Source organism: Guillardia theta, assembly GCF_000315625.1.
Source record: "Guillardia theta CCMP2712 unplaced genomic scaffold GUITHscaffold_14, whole genome shotgun sequence".
NCBI lineage: Eukaryota > Cryptophyceae > Pyrenomonadales > Geminigeraceae > Guillardia > Guillardia theta.
In genome coordinates, this window is record NW_005434660.1 from 158,684 (window position 1) to 168,022 (window position 9,339).

The 9,339-nt window shown below is 55.0% G+C and overlaps 3 protein-coding genes across 3 annotated transcripts; 1 reads left to right on the forward strand and 2 right to left on the reverse strand.

Moving 5' to 3' along the window:
- Positions 1 to 84: 84 nt before the first annotated feature.
- GUITHDRAFT_135111 (hypothetical protein) lies at positions 85 to 3,473 on the reverse strand (the record flags this gene model as incomplete). Its single annotated transcript, XM_005837349.1, is given in 25 exon segments — positions 85 to 138; positions 329 to 388; positions 437 to 490; positions 725 to 766; positions 836 to 868; positions 920 to 958; positions 978 to 1,056; positions 1,100 to 1,206; positions 1,362 to 1,418; positions 1,467 to 1,552; positions 1,600 to 1,644; positions 1,683 to 1,737; positions 1,784 to 1,831; positions 1,877 to 1,930; positions 1,983 to 2,048; positions 2,110 to 2,139; positions 2,193 to 2,255; positions 2,301 to 2,372; positions 2,423 to 2,484; positions 2,792 to 2,870; positions 2,918 to 2,953; positions 3,005 to 3,079; positions 3,128 to 3,180; positions 3,231 to 3,288; positions 3,345 to 3,473. The coding sequence occupies 25 exon segments, from the start codon at positions 3,471 to 3,473 to the stop codon at positions 85 to 87; spliced, it is 1,536 nt and encodes a 511-aa protein (XP_005837406.1).
- Positions 3,474 to 4,493: 1,020 nt separating this feature from the next.
- Positions 4,494 to 5,198, reverse strand: GUITHDRAFT_135112 (hypothetical protein; the record flags this gene model as incomplete). The annotated part of the gene is made up of 1 exon (XM_005837350.1): positions 4,494 to 5,198. The coding sequence occupies one exon, from the start codon at positions 5,196 to 5,198 to the stop codon at positions 4,494 to 4,496; it is 705 nt and encodes a 234-aa protein (XP_005837407.1).
- Positions 5,199 to 7,166: 1,968 nt separating this feature from the next.
- Positions 7,167 to 7,936, forward strand: GUITHDRAFT_151150 (hypothetical protein; the record flags this gene model as incomplete). The annotated part of the gene is made up of 1 exon (XM_005837351.1): positions 7,167 to 7,936. A coding segment is annotated over exon 1 (659 nt), but the record flags the coding sequence as incomplete, so codon positions are not given.
- Between the last annotated feature and the right edge of the window lie 1,403 nt (positions 7,937 to 9,339).

The window sequence follows — 9,339 nt, forward strand, 5'->3', positions numbered from 1 at the left end:
AGGAGACCTGATGGAGATTGATTGGACGTGACGTCTCTATCCTTATCTCTCTCGCCCTGCTCAGCTGTCAGACGTCGAGGCTAGTCAAATTCTCTCGACCTTGACAAACTTGAGCCTTGTGAGCGCGTGAACAAGATGCTGTCATTGACATCAGAAGGGTCAACAAGCTCCTGCCCTCCTCCGCGCTCCTCTCCTCCCTCTCCTCGGTCTCCGTCCCACATACGCCTTCGCTCCACTCCCTCTTTTCTGCCTCCGGCTGCTCTCTCCCTCCCTCCCTCCCTCCCTCCCTCCCTACTCCTCCCCGTAGCCGCCACCGCCTCCCTCCTACTTGTGAGTGCATCGGCTCGGTCCGGTCAGCAATGGCGATCCCCAGATTCCTTAGCAGCTTCTGCGGACCAAGATCAACTCACTAGATCGTCGCGCCACGATCGCTGACCCTGAGAGACTTAAGGTAGTAGGGCGGAACGGATCGCACGTAAGCCTCCAACTCCTGAGAGAGGGTTCAGCAGGAGGTGAGGTAGGAGGAAACTTGGAGGGAGGGCACGACTGTGAGAGACACGAGAGAAAAGGCGGAGAGGATGGGGAAGGGAGAGGGGGGAAGATGGAGGAAGGGAAGGGAGAGGAAGAGGAGGCAGAGGCAGAGACAGAGAGAGATGTAAGCAGCTAGGGGTGAGGGGGTGAGGGTTGAAGGAAACTGGAGCAGAACGGGAAAGCAAGGAAGGACCTGTCGTGTTTGTGTCGATTTGTTTGCGATCCCCCCGGCATTCTGCAAAGGCCATCAGCAACCTCTCAGCTCTTGAGCCCTCCCTTGTCAGAGAAAAAAAGTCAAACTGACAGGTTTTCTCAGCTCCTCCACGATCTCATAGAGCTGCCACAACCAGTTCAGCACGAGCCCAGCTGGACAAGACAAGTTGACAACCTTGGGGTAATTATACGGCAGGAGAGCAAGCTCCACCCCCTGCTCAACCTCGTCAGACAGGAAAGTCCAGCAGCAGTCCAGCTCTTGCCGAGCTGCTCGAAGGACGGATCCTCCCCATCCCGTCTTGTGGTATCAGCCTGTTCCCCGTCACATCTAGAAGGCGGCGCATGCTCAGCTCACCGGAGGAACCCGAAAGGCTCTCCAGCACATGGTGAAATGCTGAGCGGCATCTCGCCCGCAGCTGGGCAAGGCGTCGAGGAGCCTTTCACGTACAGTTGAAGGATCGCCTGGGAGCAGAATCAGCCAACAATGCCAACATTACCACAAACCTCCTTCTCCTCCTCCTCCCTCTCTTCCTGCTCCTCCCTCTCTTCCTGCTCCTTCTTCCACTTATCTATCACACCCCCTTCTCCTTTGTCTCTCCCCCAGCTCCTCCTCTTACACGCGGGTTCTTCAGAGCATTGCAGCGTTCGCGCAGGTAGTCGGTGACAGCACAGGGCTGAAGAGAGGGTCAGGCGTGTCGGGGCGGAAGGAAGGAGCCGGCTACCTCGACCTCGTAGAACTCTGGGAAAAGGATCGTGTGGTCGTGCGCAGGATCTTTCTGACCTTCTCCTCCTTGACCATCGCCGGTTCCTGCAGCTGACAGTGAGCAAGTGGAGGGAGGAGGCGGGTCTACTGACCGCAGACAAGTTTGTAGGAGAGGACTGGGAGTGCGGCGCGGGGGACTACAAGTGAGTCAGGGCAAGCTATTCCTCCAGGTGACCTGAGTGGTTACCGATGCTCGTTGCGCTCTCAGTGAGCAGCGTGCTGTCAGGAATCTGCCCTGGCGCTCAGGCGCAACTCCGAGATCCAAGGGGAACTTACCGGCCAGAACTGAGGAGCCTTTGAGGCTACGACGAGGATGGTATTGGCCTGCTGCCGTGTCAACGGTCATGTCAAGTGCAGCCCTCCTATCACCTGAGGAGGAGCCTTGATCCTGGTTGCATCCTTGAACCCGTTCTCCTCATCGTCCTGACCGTCCACATCATGAACTACCTCTGCCCAACATCTGCTGCTGCTCTACCTCGAGAGGGACGATCTTGACCCCGACACTCGCGGCGATCAGCCGGCTTGACAGGCTCTCCACAGCCTGCAAGCCGTCAGGTCCTTGACTGAAGGAAGTTACTCCTCGGCGGCTGAATCCAACCCACCTTCATCAACTCTCGCATGTTCTGCACCACCTGCAAAGATTCTCATTCCCCCTACCCCCGATCGGTCGCTATGAAAGTCTCACTTGCGCCCTTCCTGCTGTCATGTCTGCTATAGAGCCGGCGGGTCCAGGATTATTTGCCAGCTCCTGAAAAGGAGAGGTTATAAAAAGCAAAGGTTAGCGGAAGCATACCTGAGGTAGACTGCCGCATCCCGGACAACGCAAGATGGTCATCCAAACTCGCTGGTCCCACCGGAAAGGCTCCTTGTGTGCAGTCAAGTCAGAGGTAGGAGTCGGACAGAGGTGAGTGGAACCAGGAAGAGCTCAGCAGAAGTCGGAGCCTCTGAGCGGGGCAGATTGAAAGATGAAAGAATGCCTGCAACAGAACAAGTTGTGAGTGCAATCAATGTCATGTTCGATGAATCTTCGTCATCGCCATGAACATCTCAGATTGCACATATGCAATGCCCGATATATAACCAAATCAGACTCAGACTCAGACTCAGACTCAGACTCAAACGCCTTCCTCAATTTTGACCACAGCCACTATTATCATCATAAACACCATCCAACAAACCATCATCGTCACCGTCACCGGCACCGTCACCGTCACCATCACCATCACCATCACCATCACCATTACCATCACCATCACCATCACCATCACCATCAAAGAGAACAACCTGTATCATTGGAGATGTCGCATCCATCGCTCAGAATCCACACAGACGCCGCTTCCATGGTCATCCATGGCCATCGACCCTGTACCCAGCACTGGTCACCATGAAGGCAAGAAACCTCCTCCTCACCTGTCCGTAGTTGTCGATGTCATACGTCGATCGTCCCTGGGACTGGAGTCAGAGGTACACCCAAGGAGGAGGAGGAGAAGCAACGACTTTCTCCAGCAGGTCGAAACAGCAGCGGACTGCCGACGGAAGATCCGAGAGGTCTCTTGCCACAGCGTTCTTGACCTGGTCAGTGTTAAGCAATGGAAGAACGAAAACCTCTTCGCTCTTGACCTTCTGCAGGAACACATGCTGGCTGTCTCCCCATCCAGCTTCGACTGTTCCTCCTGCCATGACCGATCTCGTCAGGACAGTACGAGTTCATAGAGTAGGGGACCGTATCGAGTTGTGACCAAGAGGAACCTGTGCTGCCGCTCGTTGGGAAACCTTCGCACCTACGAGCAACGAGGTCATGGCGAGAACCAACATCGTGGGAATGGAAAATTTCTACCATCTGCTCAATGGCGGCTTTCGCCATGTCGAGTAGAGAGATATTGGATGACGTCCTCTGATTCATGGACGCTGAAGTGTCGAGCAGAATGCAGGTGCAGGGAACCTGCCCTTTCACATTCGCCGCCATTGTTTCGCTAGGAGCCTGCCATGTCAACAAATCAGCCACTGAGCATCGGATTTCAAGGTGATCTTCCCAATCCTTGACCACGCTGACAGTCCCATTCTCCCTTCCTCTTTGATAGGATCTGACAGAACCCCGCACTTGTCGCAGTCAAGATTCAAGGATCAGCAGCTCTGACATGACCATCTCTCCTCCGCCTCTATGCCTGTCTAGCCAACCCTTCCTCTCCTCTGCCGTCTCCCTCCTTCGCTGCAACTACCACCCCCGCCATGCCCTGCCGCTCTGAGCTGCATTGCCACATGGAAACTTGTGCAAGACATCATCAAATTTTATTAGAGCTCCAATTAGAAAAGTGAAGACCTTGAGGGTACTAGCATCTAGCTCAAATTGCAATGGCCCGCCGGCTCAGTCGGACGTCATGTGGGCTGATCGGAGTCACCCGGCGTGCGGAAGCCGCCCGGCTCCGAGTCGGCCGGCCGAGAGCGCGACAGTTTTTGCTCAAGACCGACTCCGGCGAGTTTAATGCACACAAAAACGGATGATATTGAGGAGCACATGAGAGATAGACTGTATGCTAAGATGTGAAATCCAAGCATCCAGACATGAGGGGACCTTAGCAAGACCGGGCTAGGAAGGCCTCCTCTTCGTCTCTCAGTGAACTAAATTGCCGCCTTGAAAACACGTAAGAGTTGTTTTGGTTTACGGGAGAGTTTTTGTTAACTCGGCGCTATCTGACTGGCACGGCTGGCATACGATCCATCAGAGTGCTAAAGTCTTGTTCGGGAATCGGAAGACTCTGATGATTCGCTGGGTACTGAACTTGCCAAGTTGAACGGAAGTTGCAGCGGCCTAGCTGAGCACTGCCGTTCTGCAGCGGAAATCCTGGCAATGCAGCGCTGTGATAAGCCACTCCGGGATATCCGATGATGATCACTTTAGGGTCTAACAGAGGTCCCTAATGCATTGAGAGTGGAGCATGTTGAAGTACGGTATTCACACGGCGGGGAAGCCCCAGGAGAGCTCGGATCACTTTTCTGCCACTCTCTCTCTTAGGTAAGCCGGGCTAACCCCGCAAGCAAGCGCCACTTTTGCGATATCCGCAGCGCCAGGAGCTTTTGCTGCCCACACCTTGTAGATGACGATGGCAGCAACTGTGGCTGGAGCTCCTTGAAGTTGCTTGTCAGACTGCAGCTTCAATGCTTCCTCTGCGTAGCTGAAGGGGAGCTGGAGGCTTCCCAAGAAACGATCAAGATGATGCTTGAACGACTGGGGCTTGGTGCCCTGCCCATGCTTTAGGACTAACTTGCTGACCTTAGAGTACACTGCTCCCGTTGCTGCACATATCTCACGAAGCGTCCTGCTCTGTGCGAGCTCTTTGCAAGCCAGATACAGGCAGGCTGATGCAACCGACTCTTGTTCGCGCTTGTTGCGAGGTATGGATGCGGCGAAGACAAGAGCCTGCTGCAGTACTTGCTCAGAGACCTCAAGTTTGTGACCGAGGTCTTGGATCAACTCTTTCAGCTTCACTTCATATGGGTCAGACTCCTTGCAAATCTTTTGGTTCGCTCGCTGGATGTCGCGTGCAGCCTCGGGTTCGATCTTCCTCTTTTTCGTACCTCCTTCTCCACTGACGATGCCCATATCAGCAAAAGAATGCTCGCGGATAGAGGTTCTATGCATTACACCGCAGTTGGTGCATACAATACATCCTTCCTGCTCTATCACTTGCATGCCGGTTGCCCCGCAGGAAGCACAGATGTCTCGAAGGATGCGGACGAGGGTCACCCTACACGCCCCTCCGGCAAGCAGCTTGGGGTGTCTGCCATCCTGTCGGATGTACTCAATAGTATCGTCATACTCGAGCTTGACGATCCGATCGCCCTCCTTCACACCCTTGGCGCTGGCTTCAGAGTCTGGATGGACTCGATTGACAACGATTGGGAAAGCAAAACAGCCTTCATCCCTCAGACGAGCAGATATGCCCCAGTGAAGTGACTCGAAGTCAACTACAAGCTCTGCGCTTCTGTCCATTTTCGCCATGCTGGGATGCAGCTGTCGAGTACCCTACCCCTATTCGTCGTAGCCATTTACTATGAGAGTACCCCCCGTTCTCCGAGCAACCAAATGACCAGGCAGGTCTTTGGCCATGTCATGCCGCGATGCTGGGAGTCCGGGGCCAGGACAATATTAATCAGTTAAGTTTGGGGGACAGCAGTCGGCAGGATTAGGTTTGGTTCTCGCTGTCTTTTCTCTTCTCGCCGTTTGGCCTGTGCGACAGTGTCAGGGTCAAGCCTCCTCGACTCTCCTGATTGTCCTCGTACTGATTTTTAACTTAACTTTGAGTAAAGATTAATCTTTCGTCAGCCCACTCTCGACGTCGTTGGAATGATGATGGGCCAGGGCGGGGTCCGTCGGGCCGGGCCCGGGCGCCGCCCGGCCGGTCGGGCCGCGCGCCGAAAATTCAGAACTTCTTGATGCGACATTGGCCTGAGCGGCGCTCCATTTACTCGAAGTTAAGTTAAAATCAGTACGAGCTCGAATCTAGTAATGAGTTGACTAAAATAATTCCTTTATGTGGTGTCGGGTAGGGTAGCCGCACCCAAGCATTGGACTACAAGGGTGGGTCCCCCCTGTCAAGTATGGTAGGATTTTAGGATTCCAAGGGGGGTAGGTGGTTTTGCATGAGGTAGGGGTACTTATTACCCCATGGTTCCACCGGCAGGAGCAAGTTGGGGTCAACCGGCAGGGAAAGGAGGGATTTCAGAGTTGGCGTGTTTTTTAGTATTAGATATTATAAAATAAAAGCCAGATTGTACTGGAATAATTCTAGGTGGGGGTGAAGCACGGCAAGGAAGGGGGTACTAGACGTTTGGTGTGATAATCAAGGGGGTGGGAGCAAGTTGGAGTGGGTAGGGGTACAAAATAACAAAACATTATAGGGTACTATAGCCAAAAAATAAGGGATAAAATGGGGTATACCTGATGTTGGTGTGGGTCATTACTCAACTAGGTGGGTAGTCCTGGGACCGGTGGTGTCACGAGAATGGCGGCGGCGGCATGTAAGGGGGGAGGCGAGGAGTGAGGATTGGCAGCAGGAGGGAGGAGGAAGTCAGACTGTCAGCGATGAGGACAAGAGAGGAATCGACCGCGATGGCGGAAACCATGCTTCTTGTGCCACCTGCGTAGGGTTGACGTACCTGACCAGTCCATTGAAGATCCCAGCAGGCGAGCCGAAGACGGTTATTTGAAAGCGGGAGAAACTGTGGGATGAACTCGCATCGGATTCTTTCTTGCACGACATAACGCATCCTCCCTGGTCTTGCAGCTCTCCCGTGCTGCTGGTCTGGATCTATCGCATTCCGTAGACCACAGCTACTCTTAGGCAGAGCGTAACGATGAATCTCGGACTGGGAACGCCTGTACGGCGGTATATGATCCTGATGCTCCTGACAATCGTCTTGGTTGGAGGGTTTGCAAGGTACCGAGAGCTCGCCTCCATCGACTCTGGCGGGATCCGAAGCGCGGTGGGCCGGTTCGACTTTCTCCAGTCGTTTGGTCAGTTCTCGCAGTCCAAGGAGGTGGTCCCTGCTGTCTTCGACTCGAGCAAGAATGCGCTGTCTCTGCATGTCTCTCCCATGGACGGATTCTCTTGGAGCGGCATCTCAGGGCTCATCGGCGGCGGCAACGCCACAATGCAGGAAAGCGCCAAGGTACATGGGCCGGTGAAACTGAGCATGGAGAAAGATAGGGCGGAGGGGATGCTGGAGTGCGACGTCGTTCTGAACCTCTTCACCACCTTTATCGACAACGGGGACAACCGCAAGATCGGAGCGCAGGAGAACGTCCTGAGGGCCTACCAGAGGCTGAGGAAGCATGGGGTAATGCCATGGCTCTTCACCACATCCGAGAAGTGGACCAAGAAAGCGATGGAGCACGATGTGATGGTGGTGTCGGACATCGCAACGAATCGTCATGGTACTCCTCTGCTCGGGCACATGTACGAGACTGTTCGCAACATAACTGAGAAGCACTGCACCCCGTACCCCCGCTACGTGTTCGACTCCTACACCAACGGCGACATCGTGTTCACCAAGGGGCTGGCGGACACGCTGTCGGAAGTGAGGAGGGTGTGGGGGCATGAGATCAGTCAGGGGAGGAGGAAGGGGGTGATGGTGATCGGGAAGAGAACCAACGTTGATTATTTTGACACACAACTCAAGTCCGACGCGGAAGTCGAGGAGTTTTCGAAGAAGGGACATCTGTTCCAGAACGATGCCATAGACTACTTCGCCTACCTGCGAGGGACTGTGGACTGGAATCGGATGCCCAAGTTTGCGGTCGGAAGAAGAGCATACGACAACTGGCTTGTGGACAACATGTTCCACAAGGATGAAGCTGACATGATCGACGCGACCCACACGGTCCTCGCCCTTCACCTCACAGCATCTGATGGCAACCTGGCTGGTCACAAGAAGGGAGTAGACAATGACTGGAACAAGCAGGTGATCAACCCTGTCACAAGGAAGCAAGTCGGAGGCCACGAGTGGGACCACGGGAGGACGGATCACGCACAGTTCTTCACGCGCTGGGACATCCATGATCGCGTTGCCTTCCACCTTCGAAGTGGGAGGAAGGAGGGGAGGAGCATGCCAGAGCTGGCAACAACGCTCACACCGGAGACCGTCAAGATGACTCCCTCCGTCATCCTCCCCACGGCGATCCGAGCGCCCGCTCCGAGCCCGGACGCTAGCAAGCCCAAGGACCCTGTTCCTCTCTCCCCCCGACCTGTGACGATCGAAGATATTCAGGCTCAGGACAACAAGGACAATGGGCCCCACTTCGAGCTCGAGCCCTGCAAGGTTGTCCTCAACCTCTTCACCACCTTCATCGAGAACTCGCACGACAACAGGAAGCAGACGGCGCAGGAGAACGTGCTGCGGTCGTACCAGAGGCTGCGGGAGTTCGGGATCCAGCCATGGCTCTTCTCGCGCTCGGAGGACTGGACGGTCAAGGCAATGCAGCACGACGTCAAGGTCGTGTCCCAGTTCGAGACGAACCCTGCGGGTACTCCCTACCTTGGTTCCATGTACCGCCACATCGCCAACATCACGACTGGCCGATGTGGGGACCCGGAGCCGTTCGTCTTCGACGCGTACGTGAACGGGGACATTGTCTTCACCAGGAGCCTTGCAGACACGCTGATCAAAGTAAGGAGCAAGTGGGAGATGGCGGTGCGGTCGGGGAGGAGGAAGGGGGTGATGATAGTGGGAAAGAGGACCAACGTCGAGTGCCCCAAAGGGCTGAAGCTGCACTCTGACAAGGCGGTGGAGAAGTTCTCACAGCTGGGGAGGGTGTTTCAGAACAATGCGCAGGACTTCTTCATCTACTCGAGGGGAGCTGTGAACTGGGATCAGATCCCCGCGTTCGTGGTGGGGAGGAGGGCCTACGACAACTGGCTGGTCCATAATGCGCACCATGACCCGCTCCTCGACCTCATCGACGCGTCTAACACGATCCTTGCTGTCCACCTAACAGGTGGGTGCCGGATGTTAGGGGAGAGGTGGAGGGGGGGGATGATAGGGGAGAGGTTGGGGGGGGAGGATGATAGGGGAGAGGTTGGGGGGGAGGATGATAGGGGAGAGGTGGGGGGAGGATGATGGATAGGGGGAGAGGTCAAGATCTGTCGCTACAGGCTTCCTGGCATACCCAGGATTGGGAAAAAGAAATCAGTTCACCTCCGCGAAAATGGGGAAAGGACGATAGAGTGTGATGACACTCATGTGACTCAGCAGGGTACTGAATACATAGAAGATGGGCGAGTCGCTCAAGAATATATCTATCTCTTCGTAGTGAAGCACGGTTTCATTGGATC